This window comes from Erpetoichthys calabaricus, chromosome 1 (assembly GCF_900747795.2).
Source record: "Erpetoichthys calabaricus chromosome 1, fErpCal1.3, whole genome shotgun sequence".
Classification (NCBI taxonomy): Eukaryota; Metazoa; Chordata; class Cladistia; order Polypteriformes; family Polypteridae; genus Erpetoichthys; species Erpetoichthys calabaricus.
In genome coordinates this window covers 91,269,200-91,291,491 of record NC_041394.2, presented here as the reverse complement: position 1 = coordinate 91,291,491, position 22,292 = coordinate 91,269,200, and the positions used below count along the sequence as shown (strand labels likewise).

At 37.1% G+C, this 22,292-nt stretch overlaps 1 protein-coding gene across 2 annotated transcripts in view; it reads right to left on the bottom strand.

Annotated features, from left to right (window-relative positions):
- Positions 1-22,292, bottom strand: part of LOC114653166 (disintegrin and metalloproteinase domain-containing protein 9-like) — a 107,360-nt gene that overhangs the window by 68,627 nt on the left and 16,441 nt on the right. For both annotated transcript variants that reach the window (XM_028803344.2, XM_028803337.2), the window contains exons 2-4: positions 9,586-9,674; positions 7,061-7,119; positions 2,409-2,487 (exon numbers count right to left, since the gene is read on the bottom strand). In XM_028803344.2, coding sequence (XP_028659177.1) covers positions 2,409-2,487; positions 7,061-7,119; positions 9,586-9,674 — 227 coding nt within the window. The remainder of the gene's footprint in view (positions 1-2,408; positions 2,488-7,060; positions 7,120-9,585; positions 9,675-22,292) is intronic.

The window sequence follows — 22,292 nt, the reverse complement described above, 5'->3', positions numbered from 1 at the left end:
TTTTCTGCATGTTATACTGCAGCTAACTAAAAGATGAAAACAAATATTCTTCTGTGGAAATCTGCAATTGTAGCTTAAATATGTCCATCAAAATGGGAAGTTCTATTGTTACTGTACTGAAATACACTAAAAGTAATTATTGCTAAAGCAGAGTAAACACTGGGAACAAGTTACAAGAGAAGGTTTTGCCTAGGGTTTGGCAGTTTACAATACAGTTAATTATTAATGTATTTTATATAAATATGAAGCAAGGTTTTCTTGGCTTGGAGGAAGTGGGGCATATTGCCTTGTACATTTTGTATACATAATCGACATGCAAATAACATCTAAAGACCAGTTAATGCAATTGTTTTTTCTTGAAAACAGCATGCTACTGTGGCTGAAAGCACTTGCTTACTGTACGTTCCTTGGACCTATAAAATACTAAGAAGATCGTTTAAAAAATTATGGCTTTATAAGAACATTGATTAAACCTTCAGTGTTTCTTACTTGTTAAAAGTTAACAATAGTGGCCTCGCACAATCTCAAGTTACTGCTTTAGCTTACAACGCTCACAGAAAAATCTACACATTTACTAGATGTTTATTCTTTACAATAAACACTATCCATCTTACTAACCGAAGGATGTATACTGGATATGGACGCAGGGCGCTGGGCGCATCGAGGCGCACACGCACTGCACAGAAAACACAGAAATGTAAATCAGATATGGACGCAGGGCGCTGGGCGCATTGAGGCGCACGCGCACTGCTGCACTGCACAGAAAACACAGAAACGAGAAGGTTGTAAACCGGATGTCACGCACACTGCCACACTGCAACGAGCCCGCCACCTGTAAACTAGACTTGCTTTAATCCACTGTGCCAGTAATGTAGATCACATAACGGTCATTCAGTTTGGCTCCTGCCCCAGAGTCCAGAGTCAAACGCAACGGCATCCCAAAACGCTGTGGCGCCCGCCCCAGAGTCAAACGCAGTGACTTCCCAAACCGCGGCGGCTTCCTGGAGTCAGTAGGTGGCGCTCAAATAACATAACGTAATGCGCCGTGGCGCCCGCCCCAGAGTCAAACGCACCGGCTTCCCAAAACGCAGCGGCTTCCCAGAGTCAGTACGTGGCGCACAAACAACACAACCTGTGAGCTACACTTGCTCTAATCCACTGGGCCAGTAATATAGATCACATAATGGTCACAGACTCTAACCCAGCGGCTTCCCACACTCGATGGCTGGCACACGAACACCACAACCTGTGAACTGAACTTGCTGTGCAAGGCAACGGAATCACGTCTCCACAAAACAACACCACTTTACTACAGATATGCTTATGTAGTTAAATGACATTTCCCCAGACGCACCCACCCTCCATGATATGTCATCCATCCAGATATCGGACGGAACAGAAACTGATTGCCATTCTTGGATTTCCGATTTGCTGGCGAATCGCGGGCTTACTAGTTTTGTAAGATTCATAACTTATTACTTCTTAAGTGGTGAAAGCATGTTAATGTTCACAATGGAGTGGACATGCAACTGAAAAGGATGAACTGGAAAAGATGTACATTGGTTGGATGGGATGAGGTGGGAGTGTAAGGAGATTCAACACCTTTTTAGTGTTTTGCAGGAAATATCGTCCGCATACAACTTCACACACCTACAGCTGCCTTTTACCCTTGAGGCAATGCTCTACAACAAAGTTCAAAGTTAAGCAACAACATATAGCTCCACTCTGATAGACAACAGAAAACGTAATTCTGTTGTATAGCAGCTCTTCTTTGTAGAAAACAACTAGAAAATACATATTTTTCATGCATAGCACATTTTAAAAGTTTTGTTCTATGTATCATGTTCATTTTAGATTGAATGTGTATTTTTATAGTTGTGCTTAGTTTTGGTTTCATCAGCAAGCTCTTTTAAGGGTTTCAGCAACTTTTCTGATACAACTAAAAAAACAAGTAAAAACCAGATGTTAAAAATAATGTGACAATTACAGCTGCAAGTGTCACTAAATCTGGTGGCTGCAGCTACAGGAAAACCTATAATAAACTTTAATTTATGGCCAAAGTAAAAGTTTATTCTCAACAAACTATCTACTACTTGTATCTAAGCAAAACAAAAGCAACTTAAATCTTTAGATAACCAAAGTGCAACCAAACTCAGTTTAAACCGCACCCACTGCAACACACAGTATGTCGCTTGCTACATTAACAATTGTGATGGCTCTTCTCTGTCATGTGGTTGCCACAGAGCATTCCAAAGTAAATAAAACAATTTAAAGCCAGAGTAAAGTGAGCATTGACAAAAATACCAATCACACAATACTGTGATTCAGTTGTGAGACTGCATACTTGGAAAAAAATTATACTCAGATTTATCAAATGAAGTCTGGTGATTAATAAGTTATGAACTTACCTGCATATCTGGTTGATGGGATATCAATGTTCCATCTTTTGCGTAAGTGAATATCGTAAAATCTCTTGAAAGAAGTTCTCTGTAAAACAATAAAAAAAAAAACATGTTTCAGCTTGAAATATACACCATGTGAAATATACAGCTCTTTTTAATCAATATACACATATGATTTTTAAACATACTGTATGACTGAAAACAATATTAAAAAAAGTTCTTTGAACATTCTGCAGCAAACTACAGGTTTTAAAAAATAAACATGTCAAGAAAACTGTACAACCAAAACAAAATTTTCAGTTTAGTCAGAACAGCACTCAAAATCCAAGACACGGTAAAGTCCAGAAAAACAAAGAACAGAAGCAAACATGCATATTAGAATATCATACAGCCTAACAACTAGGGGGTCTTTTTTTGTAAATATACAAGGCAATTCTTTGTTTTTATTTAATACACAATGTGCTTAGTTTGATGCTGTAACACTGATTTAAAAAATGCAATGGAATAATAATTAACAGTGTAGAGTTGTCAGATATAGTGTTAAATAATAAGAAAATGTTCATAAATGTGATTCATGAAATAAAAAAAATACATTTTAAACAAAGAACTTTAAAGTGACCAATTTTTAAAGTAATGATGAAGTCATGCTTTCGTACTATTTTCCGATCTAGAATTTCTGAATTATTATTTATAGAGAAAAGCCAAGCAAAATGACACCTTTTATTGGCTAACTAAAAAGATTACAATATGCAAGCTTTCGAGGCAATTCAGGCCCCTTCTTCAGGCAAGATGTAAACTGAATTATTGAATTATTGATGAATTATTTATATATTTGTTACAAGAATTTTACTAATAGAAGTACTACAGTACAGTGGAACCTCGGTTTGCGAGCATAATTCGTTCCGGAAATGTGCTCGCAGTCCAAAGCACTCGTATATCAAAGCGAATTTCCCCATAAGACATAACGGAAACTCAGATGATTCGTTCCACAACCCAAAACTATTCATATAAAAATGATTAATACAAAATATAAAGTAAAAATTCATAAAACAAATTAACCTGCACTTTATCTTTGAAAAGAATCATGGCTGGTGTGAGTGAGTTTCTAAACTCTTGTGGGATTCCACCCAACGGGACGACACGCAGAAGAGTGTCCCAAAGCAATCGCAGTCTCCCAGCACTGTAGCAGTTCGCCATAAAAGCGAATTCGAAAAGATCGCTGACATGCTATAAGCGCCTGCCATCGATGGGTGATACAAGGAACATTATAAATGCGCAGGGCACAGCACTACTTGGCCACGATCCTGCCCGACTGCTGTATCTGTGTATAGGAGAGTGGCAGATCCCGCTACAATAAATAACCGCACTGTTGCGGTTTCAAGCTGAATAAAGCTGGTGTCGCTAAAGTATTGAGACTCAGCCTCATGTTTTGGGGCGCATGACAGGGACTCGCACATCACCGCGCACACACGCGCACACACACACCCACACACGCACAGTCACAATGCTGTAGTAAACAGTATACGCTCGTACAGATGTATGAGTGAGGCACGCCGACTCAGATGGAGAATAGGAGACAATTGTCCACAATCCCGCAGCAAGAGAGAGAGAACAACCATCAGCTCAGTTGTGATCACATGACGCTCAGAAGACAAAGCGTATACATACTACTCGTATTGCAAGACCTCGCTCGTTTATCAAGTTAACATTTATTAAAAATTTTAGCTCGTCTTGCAAAACACTCGTAAACCAAGCTACTCACAAACCGAGGTTCCACTGTATATGTATATGTAAACAAGAATACCAGTACAAACTTTATTGACATGACATTTGGTTCATCTCCACCATACCTTAATTAGTCTTGACAGAAAGAGCGTTCTACAATACCCCGGCATAAAAACATACAGTAAACTTGTTCTTTTGTTAAAAATATTGATTAGGAATCTGTAATTTCTAAAATGTGTTTAATTCAGATACGTGAAATAGAAGACTAAATGTAAATATCTCAGGAGCTCTTGGACCATGCATTAAAAAGTCTGCCTGCTTTCTCAGTGCTTACTCATTCTTTATATTGGTGAAGGTGAAAAGATGGTAGTATCTGAAATGAAGTCTCTTAAAATCTTAAGGTTGATTATAAACATTAATTCAAAGAAACAATACTGAATTTTATATTTTAGTGTTCTTTACTTTGTGAAAATGTCTTTAAGTCAGCATGTTTTGTTTAATATTAAAGCTGTACAGTTAGTTCGTGAAAAAACAGTATATGTCATAGGTAATCTCTATAAATAATGAACATACAGTGAATAGTGCTAAGAATCTTCTGTTTATTTTCTAAGACATCCATGCCTTTAAGCTATTATACTAAAAACAATTATCAAAATATCAAGTTATATGACCTGAACCATTTTGATATCTTCACTATGTCCGTTTTGTTTTAGTGCTTTACATTTAAGTTATATTTTCTGTTCTATTTCTAAACACTAGGTTTTTTCAAATGATGCTTTTGAAGCAGGTTATTTATTTTTTGAAAGTCACTAAAGAAAAATTAATTTTACAGAGATAAGAATCTAAATTAACGTATCTATTTAAAGAATCTGTCATTGTAGTCCTCATTTTTCAAACATTTTAACTTAACCATTATGATGGACGCCTTCCAGGTCCTGCCTCACATGAGATGCTGCCGGGATGGATTCCAGCCCCTCAAGACCATAAAGCTGGATTACACAAGTTTAACAACATCATGATGGTGTTACCACATTTTACTTTAAGGCCATCTGACTATTTACAAGTTACTTTTAAACTAAATCAGAGCTTTCAATGAAATGTTACACCATTTTTTGGTTGTGTAATAAGACCTAGCAATTTTACCATATTTTTACTAAGATATTTTAGTGCTAACATCCATCAATGGGAGACACAGCAGCATTTTGCTCCACCCAAGATATTGACTCTAAATTTTGGGAGCTATACAAACTTACATAGTCCGGTTTATCCTTGAATTATCATAATTGAAATCGGAAATGACATGTCAATTATTTTGGAATCATATACAAAAACTAAAGCCTTGATTGATTGTCTTAGGAAACAAAGTTTCAGGAGAAGGCAGCTCTAGACATTACAAGGCAGGTTTAAATGTACCTTACACTGTTTCTACTAGTTTTATTATTTGTAGCTCCTGTTTTTTGAGACTCCCTTCCCTCAGAGGAAAAAAAAGAAAAAAAAAAAAAAAGAGAGAGAATTCTGGTTTTTTTTTTTTTTTTAAAAAAAGACTACTTTTATCCATCCATCCATTATCGAACCTGCTATATCCTAACTACAGGGTCACGGGGGTCTGCTGGAGCCAATCCCAGCCAACACAGGGCGCAAGGCAGGAAACAAACCCTGGGCAGGGCATCTGCAGGGCACGCACACACACACACACCAAGCACACACTAGGGACAATTTTGAATCGCCAATGCACCTAACCTGCATGTCTTTTGACTGTGGGAGAAAACCAGAGTAACCGGAGGAAACCCACGCAAACACTGGGAGAACACACAAACTCCATGCAGGGAGGGCCTGGGAAGTGAACCCGGGTCTCTTAACTGCGAGGCAGCAGCGCTACCCACTGCGCCGCTCCTACTTCTTTTATGGAAACTTTAAATACATGAAATTTAAATTTTTTTTCTTGTTAATCTATATGTTTGTCTCACACAAATCATCATCTCATTCTCAAATCCACTTAATCCATTGGGAGGCTAGAACCTATCTGGGTGTAAGGCAGAAACCATCCTAGGCAAGGGCTACTAATGCAAACACTCATGCGAGGGCCAGATATCCGAACCTGCAAGTCTTTGGGGATGTGGAAACACTGAAAACAACCAGGCACAGGACTCCAACGCATGACACTGTATATTTGAAACAGCAGCACTAACCACTGCAATACAGTGCCACTTCACTCCAACTAACAACATTAAAACAAATGTTTCGTTCTCAATAAGGCATTTATGTGAATATTAAGTCCTTTTTGTTAGCCAAGATAACGACCAAACTATGACCAAAAAAGCTAGATGTGAAACAGCTTGTGGAATTTGTAGATCACTTCATTCCTACTTCAAAAACAAACCTAGCACAGTATTAGTAAAAATCTCTAGCAACTTAAAGAGTGATTTAAACTTTAAAAACGAAAATATTTTCTGCGGTTCTTTTATGTATAATCATAAAATGGATAGTAATAATAATAAAATCAGTGCAGTTATAGATTCCAAACAATGCAGAAAGAATTTAAAACAATATCAAATTTACCAAACTAATCCTAAACTTTTTGAAGAAGTCATTACTGTAACTGACAGTGAATAAATCTGGACTTCTGTAATGTAGAGGAAAGAGACATCATTTACTTTCCACTGTGACTTTCTTGATATTGTTTAAACTCAATAAACAGTGAAATGTTTTTTCTGCAAGAACTTTTATTATGAGATCCCTGACAGCAGTCACTTAACTTGAGCAAAAAATATACCTATTTATAATGCAAACTGCATTTTTTATTTACCGCGAAAATGTGATGGTTAAGTAAAATGAATACAGACATACATTGTGAAATAGATTTATATAGTAATTAAATTGTGAGTTATAATTTAAAAAATTTAATAACACAAATTTGAAGGGGTTTTGCTTACTCATTCTTTTTCAGGTGAACTGTGTATTCTCTGCCTTCTGCTTCAATAATGTAAGACACCTAGTAAGAAAGGATAATTTTAGATTTGTACAAAATTTTAAAGTATGCACTCTTCTACAAATGAAATTAATTCTATAAAAATGCATTTACTAAAAAAAGCAGTTTTCTGGTTAAAAAAGAAAACACATGTGCAATGAAAACTATCTTTTTCTTTCGGCTACTCCCATTAGGGGTCGCCACAGCGGATCATCTTCTTCCATATCTTCCTGTCTTCTGCATTTTGCTCTGTTACACCCATCACCTGCATGTCCTCTCTCACCACATCCATAAACCTTCTCTTAGGCCTTCCTCTTTACCTCTTACCTGTCAGCTCTATCCTGTTTCAATTAAAAGAGTTAGAAAGCCTAAGACAGACAGTTCAATTTCTTAACTATTAGAAATGTCAAACAAATTACTAAACCATTAAGATGGTCAATTACTGGGTTTCAAATCCTTAATCTTCAAAAAATACTTAATCTTCATTTACAGCAATAGACCACACTTAGGTACTGAAATATACAAGTGTCCTATATACAAGTTGCCTTAACAAATTTCAACTGTGTTCAAGCTACTGCAAATAAATACCAATGAACATTGTTAAAGTTATTTGCATCGAACTTTAATAATATGCTTTCCCAAGTTAAGAGATTTAACACGATTCTTTGGCCCTATTTGGATGGGATAAGCATTCAGCAAATGTCTGTAAATTCACTGCTACCAGACAATGTCAGTTATTTTTACCATGGATTTGCACAAAATATTTGTGGGAAAATTAAAATAAGAACACATGCCTTCTATGGTTATGCAATGTCGTTACACCAAAACAGCTATGTGCATTAACTATTGCTCCTCCCCATAACAAGAAAAAAATAGAGAAAATAAATGTATTGGCGCAAATTCACTAAAGAATTCATTATTAATTGATTAAAACAAGATAAATATGGGTCTTGTTGCTATAGATTACCTGAATCTGCAAAGTTCGAGTGTGTTTTATTACCTGCAAGCATGAAAACATCAATAAGAATTCTGTGTTTGGAGCTGCTATGTCCACAGAGTTGTCCACTAGAATGAAACAGTATAAACTGATTTGAAGTGACTCAAGGTCAACAACCTTGTGTCACTTGTGTGACCCAAGTGTTCTTCAACTGCCTCCATTTTTTTCTACAGTAACCTCTAAAATCCAGGGGGAAATGATACAACTTTGACATATTAATTTGTATGGGACAAGTTTAACCTAGCATTATTTATTTACTGAGATGTGAACACGCAGTCTGTAAAAAGTCACGGATGAGACATGTGTGATTTGGATGTAATAATTACTTTACTCCACCTCCTGCTGTAAAACTAATCCCATCCAAATTGAGGCTTTAGTTTTGTAAAGTTTCCTACTGGGCAATTTTGACTACAGTTCAAAATATTGCTATAGCATTATGCATCCAACTATTTGTTTTCAAACTAGTTTAATGCACTTAAGTGACTGCTGGAGCTCAGAACTAGACTAGACGCAAGTCCATTGTGGGTTACAATTATGCAAACACTTTGTCGCATGCACCAGGAGAATTTACAGTGCCCATTCAAACCAAGTATAAAGCATGCTAAATATAAAAAAACATATGTTTAAGCTTAATGTATTATTTCTGAATAGATACTACACGTATTTTCATGGTACGAATGTGCAAATGAAAGTAACATCTGTTATTTTCAGTCAACTCTCATTTACCTAAAGAAATCAAGTACTAGTGGATTTACAGGTGAAAAACATCAAAATAAACAGAAAATGTGTAGAATTAATCAAAGAAAATTGACTTAGGAATACAGAGTAACCATTGTACAATCAGACTGAGGAAAATAAACACATTAAAACGAATATAGAGTGGGTTTTGGGCAGCCAGACATACAGTAAGTAAAAGGGTCAAATCAGTATTGTAACTGACAAATTTTCCAATCTAAGTGTGAAATTAGATTACCATGGCAATAGAGCTTCATAAAATTTCAAATATTTAGGCAGCCAAATGAAAAATATGAGCAAATCTTGGCACTGACATCACATATTGTTCTACCTCATTGAATTTCAAAGCCTCCCAGTGAGCTCTGGCATCGTTAGGGGTTACCTTGCCAATGTGTTAGATCACATTTCACACTAAATGTATTACAGACCATGGACCCTAGCAGTCTCAAACACAAAGACTCAGAAGCTGAAAAGATATCATGCAGATTTTATCAGACAATTGAAAAAATCAAACAACATTATAGCATACAATATTTTTTATAGAGAATGCATATTTAACACTATTGGTACCAATGCTACCTAAATTCAAACTCACCGTAATCTTCCTAAGTTTAATATGTTCAAATTTGAAAGTGAAGCTTTACACATTGTCAAAAAAAAAAAAACTCTAAATTTTAAGGAAGCCTGGAAAAACAAAGGTCAGAAAAATCAGACATTTTATCCTTATAAATGGCTTGCCTTGACTTGAATTAGCTCACCTGTAATGGAACATGCTGTCGGTCTCTTCTAATTAACTTCGGAATAATTATTTCATAAGAAGACAAGTTTAAAGTCTGAGGAAAAATCCCTGTTAAGAAGAAAAAAATTGAAAATTGTTGTCAATTTATGTAAACTATAATTAGATCTTTGAGTTATAGTTTTATTATTTTTTTAACACAAAGCCTTTAAATAGAACATCAGTTCCTTTACTTCTGTTGTTATTTTTTTCTGATTCTCATTTTTTATCTTTTATACATCTGCAGGTTTTTTTTTTTTTTTTTTTTAGCACTGTCTGAATTTTTATATCGCTATTCTGTCAACACCATTTTGTGATCTGTTTTTGCCACCATTTTGTGACTATTATTGCATGGCTGTCACATAACTGTTTACTATTGCTATGCCCGTTGTTACTGGTGTGATGCAAAGGTCATGCGACAGTGTTAATCATCATGATCAGACTAAATGTGATTGTGGGACACAGCTTGTACTTGACTTGATTTCTAAAAAACAATTTCTATTTCTGTGAGTTAGTGGCAACAGCAATAGTTAAATGCAAGGACCAATTTCGACATACTATTTGACATCCATTTTTGGTTTTGTAAATTGGCTTTGTTTATGTTTTATTTTTCAGACCTGTGTGATTTAAGACTATGCACTTCCTGTTTGTTCACTTCTTGTGCTTCCACCAATTCCCAGTTGCACAATCACTTTCCTGTCTGTGAGCAGCTTCTTCAGTTCTCTTCTTCATGGAAATTGGAGGCTAAAAGGCACTTCCAAGAAACCTCAATTTTTAAGGAAGTTAATGCAAGGCCATTTGCAACTTTGAATGGGTTATCAAAACAGTTGATGCAAAAAAAGTTTATTGATCAACAATCTCCAAGATTTTTAAATTTCACAAATTGAACTTCATTCAGGAGTGGCAAGGAAGGTAACTACACAAAAAATAAACTGGGCATACCACAAAGTGTTTGTGTAAAGTCTGCCTATAGGACACTGCAGGTATGTAGTTTGGTCTTGTGAGAATAAAGTGAAACTTTCTGAGCAGTAAGTCTGACAGAAACCAAACCCTGAACACCAGCCAGTGTCACCATGTTTACTGTATAGTGATGGAAACTGTGCATTAGAGGAGATAACTCTTAGATATATCAGAGATAAGACAAAGGTACAACCAACAGCAATAAGGGGGTCTGACTTTAATACCTCTGCCTCTGACTTTAGCCTTTTTTTTAATTTTTATTACAGTACTGTACTACTACTTCCCATTTTCTTGGGAGAGTTCCTGTTAACAAGAATGTGTGACTCACCGACTGAATTTCCCAGTCTAATACATTAAAATAATAAGTTGTAAAATGCTTAATTAGAAAAAAAATGTTCTGGCTTTATAAAGTTTTGAGTTTTGGACTTGTTTAAGTGTTTTAGAAATGGCTTCATGAAAAACAAAAAAGTTACACTGTCACTAATCTGAGCAGGTTGGAATTCATTACTTTAGATAATGTACGAGGGGAGACACAAAAATAACCGGACTGGGCTTGGGGCTTTCCCAGAAAATCGTCTGGAGTTTGGGTGTACGTGAATCATTGAACTGTATCCCCTACTACACGCCCTCTTAAACTGCTGACTCGCTAGATATATCCTGTGAATAGCCCAGTCAGTATTTGCACAACAATCGCTACACGAGTTGCTGCAATAATGTTGGGTGAAAAAAAAAAAAAAAAATTCTTGCAAATTTTCTCTTTTTCCGTAAAGCAGTTTTTGACTGACAAAAACATTTCTGTCCTCGATCATCCTCTCTATTCGGCCGATTTAGCTCCCTGTGATTTTTACTTGTTCCCGAAAATCAAAAGTGACCTGAAGGGAACACATTTTTCTTCAATGGATGAAGTGAAGACAGAAACGGCAAGCCTGTTGAAGAGCCTCAAGCAAGAAAACTTCCAGCACTGTTTCAATCGATGGAAGATACGTATTGAGTGGTGAAGAGATCGGGAGGGGGAGTATATAGAAAGTGACAATGTTTAGAATGCTGTAATTCATTAATAATTTTTTTTTTTTTTTTTTACCAATCCGGGTTATTTTTGTGTCTCACCTCGTATATTTCAGTTTCAAATGATCCAGGCTACAAGCCATATTTGTTTTACCTAGCAGCTCTCCAACACTGGGTTCAGGTGGGGTTTTATGATTTAAAGCAGTTTAACTCTCTTTGAAATGTTGATTGTATCTTTGATTTTGACACACTTTTTATAATGCCAGAACATATTGCAATGCGACCTTGTAGCATTGAATGTCTGCTAGGTTAAAACATTTTTACTATTGTAATACATATTTTCTGAAGATTTACAACACTCTTGAACACTCTTCAAGAAAATGTGTGAAAAAGAAGCCGTCATAAGTTAAGCAAATAGAAAATGAAAATGTGTAAAAACACTGGCTTTTTTAAAATCTGTGAAATTTGTTTATTGCAGATCAAATTTTATAGGCATTGTAATGTTTTTTTCAAAACTTTCCATTCCGTGCTTCTTATTTAATTTCCTTGCATATAACGCAAAAAATATATGGCTTAAAGTAACTTAAATTATTTGAAATAACTGATGTTGTGAAACAAATGTAAGACTATCACATCTGATGTGAATGTGGATATAAACTGACAAAAAATATTGATGAATGCATTTCTGGAAAAAAAAAACAAACAAAAAAAAAACACACAGAGCTCTTATTCAATATGCTACAAAAAAGGCCATATCTTCAGACTCCAATCACTTTTAAATGAAATATTTAGAAAATCAAAAGACCCTTTAAAATTGTTTTCATTTCCAAAACATCTATTAAGAAAAAGCTTTTCCTTGCTCATGTCACACCCACTGAGGATGTCTGCTCATAGATTCTGCCTTCTCAGCACACTGAGAAAGCAAAGCAGGAGCAGGCGGCTCTCATAAAGAAATCCCAACAAAATTACGCCAAACTGGTTTCTGTTAAACATAGAAGTATCACGTTTCAGACAGTTATGACCAGAGCACCAATAAAAACACATGGATAACTGATATTCTTAACTGTAACTTTTAGAGTAATGATAACTAATCTTCAGAAATGTTATGAAAAAAAAAAACAACACACAAATAAAGCAAAGTTAAGTATAGAGGTCAGCTTACTCCTCATGAGCTTGCCTGCCTAAATGCTTTCCTCTATACTGTATTTTTCAAAATGGTACTCATCTCCTTTATGCATTCTCACCTCCACCAGAGAATAGCCAATTACTACATGCCATCTTTATCGTTTCAGAATTATAACCTTGCTGCTTTTGGTACATCTCCAAGAGGCCAAACATAAAAGTTGCCAGCTTGCTTAACAAGAAGTTAAAAACAAAGCAGCTTTAAAAATCTGGTATTTAAACAATGCTAGTTAAACACAACTTGACTTGAAATAAACATATACATATTACACATTCAGATGTTTAAAAAAGAGAAAGCAATTTAAAGTATTAAGCAGAATTTTTACACTGGACACATACTTCTATTTCATTGGCCTTATTTAACAACTGTACACTGGAACGAATGTATCTAAAAGACAATATTTATACATTATTTTGTCCGTTACTATCATTTCAAGGGCCACACATGGGCCAAAGTTCAGACAGTAGTCACAATGGATTTCACATCTATTTGTTAAATTAAAATATTTTTATTTTTTTGCTGACTGGTCTTTTGTGGCAGTGTTTTCTGATGGAGTTTCAAGTTTTCAACAAATGTACGGTTATTTAAACAGATTGTCAAATAAAATACAGTGGAACCTCGGTTTGTGAGCAAAATTCGTTCCGGAAACATGCTCACAGTCCAAAGCACTCATGTATCAAAGCGAATTTCCCCATAAGAAATAATGGAAACTCAGACGATTCATTCCACAACCCAAAACTATTCATATAAAAATGATTAATACAAAATATAAATTAAAAATACATAAAACAAATTAACCTGCACTTTACCTTTGAAAAGAATCATGGCTGGTGTGAGTGAGTTTCTAAACGGGACGACAAGCAGAAGAGAGTGTCCCAAAGCAATCACAGTTTCCCAGCACTGTAGCAGTTCGCCACAAAAGCGAATCCGAAAAGATCGCGGACATGCTATAAGCGCCTGCCGTCGATGGGTGATACAAGGAACATTATAAATGCGCAGGGCACAGTGTCACTATTACTGCCTGACTGCTGCGTCTGTGTATAGGAGAGTGGCAGATCCCGCTTCAATACATAACCGTGCTGTTGCTGTTTCAAGCTGAATGAAGCTGGTGTTGCTAAAGTACTGAAACTCAGCTTTGTGTTTTGGGGTGCAAGACGGGGACTTACACATCACAGCACACACACATGCACACATACAGTCACAATGCTGTAGTAAACAGTATACGCTCGTACAGATGTTGACTATATGAGTGAGGCACGCCGACTCAGACGGAGAATAGGAGACGATTGCCCACAATCCCACAGCGAGAGAGAGAGAGAGAGAGAGAGAGAGAGAGAGAGAGAGAGAGAGAACCACCATCAGCTCAGTTGTGATTACATGACGCTCAGCAGACAAAGCATACACATACTACTTGTATTGCAAGACTTCGCTCGCTTATCAAGTTAAAATTTATTAAAAATTTTAGCTCATCTTGCAAAACACTCGTAAACCAAGTTTCTCGCAAACCGAGGGTCCACTGTAGTCTTGTGTTATAGACCAATGAAGTTCGATTAATCATTATGACTTGTTTACGTGTATAATCTGGTACTACTACTGGCATTTATATACTGGGGTGTGAGAGTGCTTGAAATTAATTGCTTGTAAAAACACAATGTAATATTACAATTGGCACAAATAAATGTTTATAACAAAACTTTACAAATGAGGACCTACAATGGAGTACCAACTCCAGCCAGTTCAAAGTACTGATTATGATTTGTTGCTTTTGTTTTGTTGTTGTACTAACTGCACTTTTGACTCTATAAATACAATTTTTGCAATTTTCACGATCCTTCTATTGCCTTTGGCTGCTTTATATTATTTTCCCTGTCCCCAGGGATCCTATATATCTTTATCTGTGTTATAGTCAAGGCTTTCCAGATTGCAAATCTGTTAGCATTCCTTCAGAAGATTTCCACTCCATATTCAACTATGTATTACTTGTCTTTGTCTTATTAACAAAAACCTTTTATTTCAGCAGGATAATGGCCCAATAACATAGCATTTTTTCCAATGACACATCATGATAAATCAGAACCTGTATATCATGTCTCTGCAGTCACCATTTCCTCAATTTTGACTAGATTCTCTACACCATGGGCTGAAGCATACTCCAAGACACAACAGAGCCACCATTGTGCTTCACAAAAGCTTAGAGATGACCATTAATGTACTTCACACCATATCATCTTCTGATATCCTGACATGTTTGTAAACCACAAATCCTCAGAAATTATAAACTGGTTATGTTCATTTTCACTTAATGAAGTAGGGAGTTAGATGCATTTTTTTTTTTGCTTTTTCATTTTCTGGTTCTTTATGGCTTTACTAAGCACAGACATCGGTAACGCTAAAATAGCTGCCCTTTATCAGTCAGTGTCGTTTATCCTGGTGTCTGCTATTCTGGTCATTAATTGGATACTATTAAGAGAGAAAACTCCACAGAAAAAGAAAATGGTAGAGTTAAGCATCAAAGGATACGGCAAATAATACTAGTATTTTTATAAATGTAAATGTAATGCTAATGTAATTTTCTGAATGCAAAATGAGAGAAGAAATAAACAATAAGACCAATTCAAGGTATAAATGAGTCCCTGAATGTGAAATGGGTTGGAACACAAATCTGCAGCCTCAGGACTGAACTTGAGAAGTGCTGCTCAAGACTTTCTGCACTATTCGTTATGATGTTTTGCATACGCTGATCTCTTCTGCTTGCTGATTTTCCTCGTGAATGGTTTGTTAGCTGCAACGTGCCCTCCAATTCCAGCTGAGCAAGCACTTCCCTAGATTTTCTTCTGTGCTTTAAGGAAGTTATGCCTTTAAGTTCTGTTCATCGGATACTGACAGCTTGCTGGGTCACCCACTGCATTCTCTTGCCCAGTTTTTTCAAATTTTGTACATCAGCTAGAACACCGCAAAATCTTGTTTGGAGTGCTACTGCTCACTGACTATAGCCATTTTGATTTATAAAAAAAAAAACCCACTATCACAGGGTGTTAGATTAACTATTTCCACATCACTTCTTGAGGTATCCCAGTATTTGTAGTTATCATCCAATACAATTATTTATTTTTTAAACTGCAAAATTAGCACAACTGCTTCAGCTAATTACTACCTCATTAATTTGAATCAAGTGTGTTATTGGTAGAATTTAACAAATATGTGGAATAGCTGGGGTGCCTCCTTGTTATCATTTTCTGTATCTACATTGGTATATATTCTGATTTTATATCATGGTTTCACAAGCAAATAAACACTCATTCCCCAGATAACAAGCTTTAAAAAAATCTTGTTCAGTGGCCTAAGACTTTCACACAGTATAGTATAGTATATATAGCAATTATTGATTTCATGCAATTTCCACTTATGAGAGCCAAGAAGAGATCCATTATGGCTGGTAATGGATTGGCACTTAGGTAAATGTTTAATTTCTGCTTCAGCTGGACAGTTTTTTTATTTCTTATACACATAAACAACATAGAACAAAATCATAGAAGACAAAAAAAATACATATAAAAAACATATATATATATATATATATATATATATATATATATATATAAAATCACAGTCTTTAAGAAATAAAACCAGGGCCTGTTTTTATTCAAAGTCTCAGAATTGCTTGTCCTACCTCAGAGTGGGACATAAATATTTATGAAGTGTCATAGTCCCAGTACCAGCAAGGAGCAGTAAGCCACATCCAAGAATGGATGATGTCACAAATTCAAGATACCCCTATACTTGTATAGGCAGTATATTGTGCTAAGATGCATGTAATTGCTACCCCCTTGCAACATTATGAATAATAATGTAACAAACATTGAGACGGAAAATCCAAGACACACACTCGAAATGAGACTAAAGTTCAATAACAGGTATGTTTAACATTGAATGCTCTAGGAATTGCTCCATCCTTGTGCCCTATGCTTGTTAGCTGCTTCCCGGCAACTTTTATCAGGATAAGCGTGTTTAGCAAATGGATTAATGGACAGATGAGTAATCCACAGCCACACTTTGAGATGAATCACCTTCCTGCTGTTATACCAACAGAAAACAACTCGTAACAGTTTTACTGAAACTATTCTTGCTCTGTTTCTGAAGTGACCTTCACTCTTCATTGTTCAGTCTCCCATCGTGCCACGCCACGGCTTCTCTCTATGATTGCCACTTATCTTCTGCAAGGTTCTATTTATCTAATGCCCCAGGAGTCTATGCCAACCCTATTTAACTTAGCAGGCTTATAAAATGTAATGGTTCATGGAATGCAAAGCTCAGCATACTTGTGTGACATTTCGCTATCAGTCACCCATCCAGCCTTGCTTATCTTCAGGATAATATGCAGGTTACTATAATACAGTTTGCACCTATCAGCAGCTGTGCAGTTATACTGTGATATTGCTTAAAATTCACACCTGCTCATCCACACTTTGGATGTGATCTTTATGTGTGAGCATATTTGCATGAATGCAGCTGGCTTTAACATCATGCATCATTACCTTCATGTGGAGTGGTGGGAAAACGTATAAATCTCAGTACTGCCTCATGTGGTGGAACGGTGTTCAAAGTTCAGAGCAAAATACTAGAAATGCTTGGTTTTAACATTCACGTATCAATGATACTACAAAGCTGCGTTTTACACATAACGCTAACTTTCATTTCAGCTGACAGCACATAGCTTCCCTGCATAGATGGAGAGAACATGCAAGATTTGTTTGGAAATATACTCTCTCTGTCAAATGGGAATCTTTTTTGAATTCACTGCCCAAAACATTTGGCTTTTCCTGGGATGTGTGAACTGATATCTGCCCAAATGCCATCTTCTGGCAGCTCCTAGCAAGTTAGGACAGCTCAAGAGCTCTACTAAATCCTGCTGAAGTTTGGAGTATTTTCCTAACTTAGGAAAATAGGTAACATCCATTTATTTCTACTCTTAAGTGGAGGACCAAATTTGCGTCACTCTGATAATATTTAGCCAGTTAAAATTGTTTTCCTAATCTGAGACGCTTGATAAATACAGCACAGTTGCTTATTTAGTTTATTAGCAAGGCCAAGACAAATCTGAAAAAAATCTGCACTGCAGTCACATTCACTTAAAAGCTACTGTGGATTCCCGCTCTTAATGGTTACTTAGGCTGGAGAAGGAGGCATGCTGGTTGCATTTATTAATTATTGACTGTTGTGACCTTTTCTTTTTTTCTTATGACAAGCAAGCACAGTTTATTTATCTACAGCATAAAGCCAGTCTTCATATTGCTACCTTTCAATTACAAAAGAAGTTGCAGTTTTACAATTAGAAACACTACACGGGTTACTGGGCAGCAGGCACTTTTTAGATTCTCTTCTCATGGACTGCAAGATAAAAAAAATTTTAAAAAACCACACTGTACTTTGTGGAAAACAGCTAAATGTCAGCCACAAAGCATAGCATGTAGCCTTTCACTGTTCAAGCTCATTGTTATGCAGCTATTTTCACAAAGAACAAGTCTTGTACAAAATCAGTATGGTGATGGCTTTGAATTTTTAAATGACTATTATCATACTGCTATTCTGTTATGCCAGCAGTAAATAAAGTATTTGATATAAAAGAACATATATTCGAATATCAGGTGTGAAAATGAACTTGTTGGCATAAGTAAAATATTGTGTATAAAGAAGCACCAGAATTTTATTAACATACAACAAGCAGATCTAGCGTGGAAACAGCTTTAATGGGTGAGGGATAGAACAGAGATTAACTATTTAGTAAAAAACTGTCTGTGATCTATTGCCAGAAGTTTCTGTTTTTAAAAGTAGCAATGGTACAACCTAGAATAGAAGCATTTAGATAGCTTTGAGGCCTGATATTTGAACGGCCTGGATTACAGCTTTGATTGATGTACAATTGTGTGGATTTTTCCTTCTGCTCTTGCTGCTGTTGCAGTCTGAAGTCTTCCTGCATACACTCCCTAGAACATTATTTGGCTATAGGGTATCTGAATGGCCTGGACTCCACACTTGATGATGTGTTCAGAGAAGGCTGTGCTGGCTTAGATGCTCTTATTAACATCATTACAACTCAGCCAGGAATTATGTATTCATCCATCCATCCACTGTCCAACCTGTTATATCCTAACATAGGGTCAAGGGGGTCTGCTGGAGCCAATCCCAGCCAGCACAGGGAGCAAGGCAGGAACAAATCCCTGAGTAGGGCACCAGCCCACCGCAGGACACACACACACACACATAAAGCACACACTAGGGACAATTTAGGATCGCCAATGCACCTAACCTGCATGTCTTTGGATGGTGGGAGGAAACCGGAGCACCCAGAGGAAACTCACGCAGACACGGGGAGAACATGCAAACTCCACACAGGGAGGACCCAGGAAGCGAACCCAGGTCTCCAAACTGCAAGGCAGCAGTGCAACAATTATTAAATACAACCATGATAAGACATTGCTTTCTATAGAACTTAAAGAGTTAAGGCTGAGCTAAAGATGCATAATACTTAAAAGTCAAAATAAGGCTAGGCTCTACAGTATACAGTATATACACTGTATAAAAAAGCACAATGTCAGCTAGACAGGATAATATTAAACAAAGATATAAGAAGCTTGAACAACATTTTTTACCAATGACTTTTCCTCTCCTTAGACAGTTATACAGACTGATTATTGATTAAAAATGCAAAATGACTCACCCCTGTCTACCTACTCATCTGGACCACTTTACTGTTCCTCCTGGCCTATCTCACTTTCATTTTAACTAGAAAACACACTGACTTAAAGTCCTCCCACAATCAAGGTTCCAGTCGTAGTAGTTTGCACAAAGCTGGAGGTGAGGCCATCATTCTTCCTTTTCCTATCACGTAATCAGCTTATGTAAGAAGTTGGAATGGAAGAAATTGATTCTGTGCGGGTGTGCTTTATACACAACGATTTGAGATCAGGAGTATCTGTAATTCATTGATTGATTGATTAATTGTAATCTGTGTGCCACATGGGCACACAGCCAATCTGTGGGAGCCAGAATTCTGGCAGGGCTGTAGGGGATCATATATTTATTTCTCTCAATGATATGCAAATCAGTTTATAACTTTTATGTAATGTATTTTTTCTGGATTTTTGTTAATATTCTGTCTCTCCTCATTAAAATGAAACTATTACAAAATTAGAGACTATTTCTTTGCAACTGAGCAAACGTACAAATTCAGCAGGGGATCAAATACTTATTTCCCCCACTGTATGTATGTATGCATGTATGTGTATGTATATACCGTATACAGGTAGTCCCCGAGTTACGGACATCCGACATACGACTTACAAACGGGGCTGCAGCTGCTGCTCCTTCATCTGTCTGGGGGACGCGACGCAGGCTCCTCGGTAACTGCCGCTCCAAGCGGTGGCTGGACTGAGGCTGGAGGGGGGCGGTTTCGCTGCTGGTGCAGTGTAGTGTCCCTCGGGTGGCTGCAGTTGATTCATTCTCAGTGGGCGGCAGCGTTCGTGTGCAGGACAGAGGCTTGATGGGGCGGAGGGGGGTGTTTCACTGCCTACCCACCACACTGCCTTTCAGTGTCCCTCGAACGGCTGCCACCATTTGTTTTCGGTGGCCGGCTGGTGATGCTGCAAGCGGCGACCCAGTTGTGGCTGAACAAAGGCCATTAAGGGTGAATGGGGCAGCGGGGGGCAGCATTGTAGTGTGCCTCGGGTGGCTGCCTGTTGAATGGGGACGGTGGTTGGTGATTCACTACCCGTCTTTGGCTGCACCCTGTTCGTTCTCAGTGGGTAGACGCTGCAGGCAGCATACTGTATGCAAGTGGAGGTGACTGTATGGTGGGCGGGTGGTGAATCGCCCCTCGCTGTCTCCATTCATTCTCAATAGCAAGCCTGCTTGTACTGTTACGTACATAGCAGGAAGTTGTCTCTCGTTCAATACACCAGACGTGCTGACGAGGGGTGCCTTCCTGCTGTGATAGTATGTGCAGTGCTGTGAAGAAGAGCTCATCTTAACTTTTTGTCTTCACCCTTCAAGAATGTCTCTGAAACACAAACCTGATGCAAGTGCTGGTGATACAGTAAAGAAGAGAAAAATCATCACCGTGGAAAATAAAGTAGAAATAATAAAATGGTCAGAGATTGGTGAAACTCCATGATTCATTGGCAGAGCACTTGGTTACAGTCGGTCAACAATAGCATTTATTAAAATAATGTACCTGTTCCAACTTACATACAAATTCACCTTAACAATAAACCTACAGTTCCTATCTCGTATGTAAGCTGGGGACTGCCTGTATATGTCTTGGGTAAAGAAGCGAACAGGTAATATAAAGACAACCTATTTCAAAGCTCCTATTTCAATTATCAACTTCACAAAAGCCTTACCAGTTACTCGGGGCTAAAGCTACTTAGCTTATAAATCACTTCTTTCCTTCTGCAGACACTTCTGATTCACCTTTGTATCCTCAAATCTTGAAATACTTTTGTCCAACCTAAATTAAGTTTACTTTTAAGGACTTTCATTTTTAGGGGCATGAGTACAATTTTATATAGTGTTATATAGTTTGTTTTTATTGTGTTTTTTCTGCACTATATTATCATTTACTATCATGTAATACATAATGTTGTGATAACGTAGTGTTGAATGTATGTTACTGTTGTTATATCTATTGATGCATCACCAAGACAAATCCTTAGCAAGTATGTTTCCTGGCAATAAACTTCAATTAATTTCATATTGTGGGTTATAATGCCACATAACAATGTTCAAACTATGCAGAACAAAAAGGTAAAAAAGAAAATCAATCCGTATTCATTATTTATCTTGCTTTTTCTCCTAAATATGGAGAAACCAGATTTTAAATTTGTAATTGGGAAAATTTATAAAATAAAATAATACAGCATTAAAAAGAACATTAATTTTCTACATAAAGCTGTGATTTTAAGTAGTAAGACAGAACAGGAAAAAGTTTTATAGTGAGAAATGTTTTGTTGAAAAATCCATATTCTTCTCCAAAATTGTACTGCAGTTAGAATAGACATATGCACAAAAATTAAAAAAACACCAAAACAAAACAGTAAGGTTTGTTTTACTTTATTCTAAACAAAGTGCTTCCAGTGAAAGTCCTGCAGATTATAATTTTACTGTCGAGTTTGACAAAGCAGAGCAGCAATAAACCATGGATGGAGTTTAAACAGGGCAGCACGGTGGCGCAGTGGGTAGCGCTGCTGCCTCGCAGTACGGAGACCTGAGTTCGCTTCCCGGGTCCTCCCTGCATGGAGTTTGCATGTTCTCCCCATGCCTGCATGGGTTTCCTCCCACAGTCCAAAGACATGCAGGTTAGGTGCATTGGCGATCCTAAATTGTGCTTGGTGTGTGTGCCCCGCGGTGCGCTGGCGCCCTGCCTGGGGTTTGTTTCCTGCCTTGCGCCCTGTGTTGGCTGGGATTGGCCCCAGCAGACCCCTGTGACCCTGAAGTTAGGATATAGTGGGTTGGATAATGGATGGATGGAGTTTAAACAGGTGACC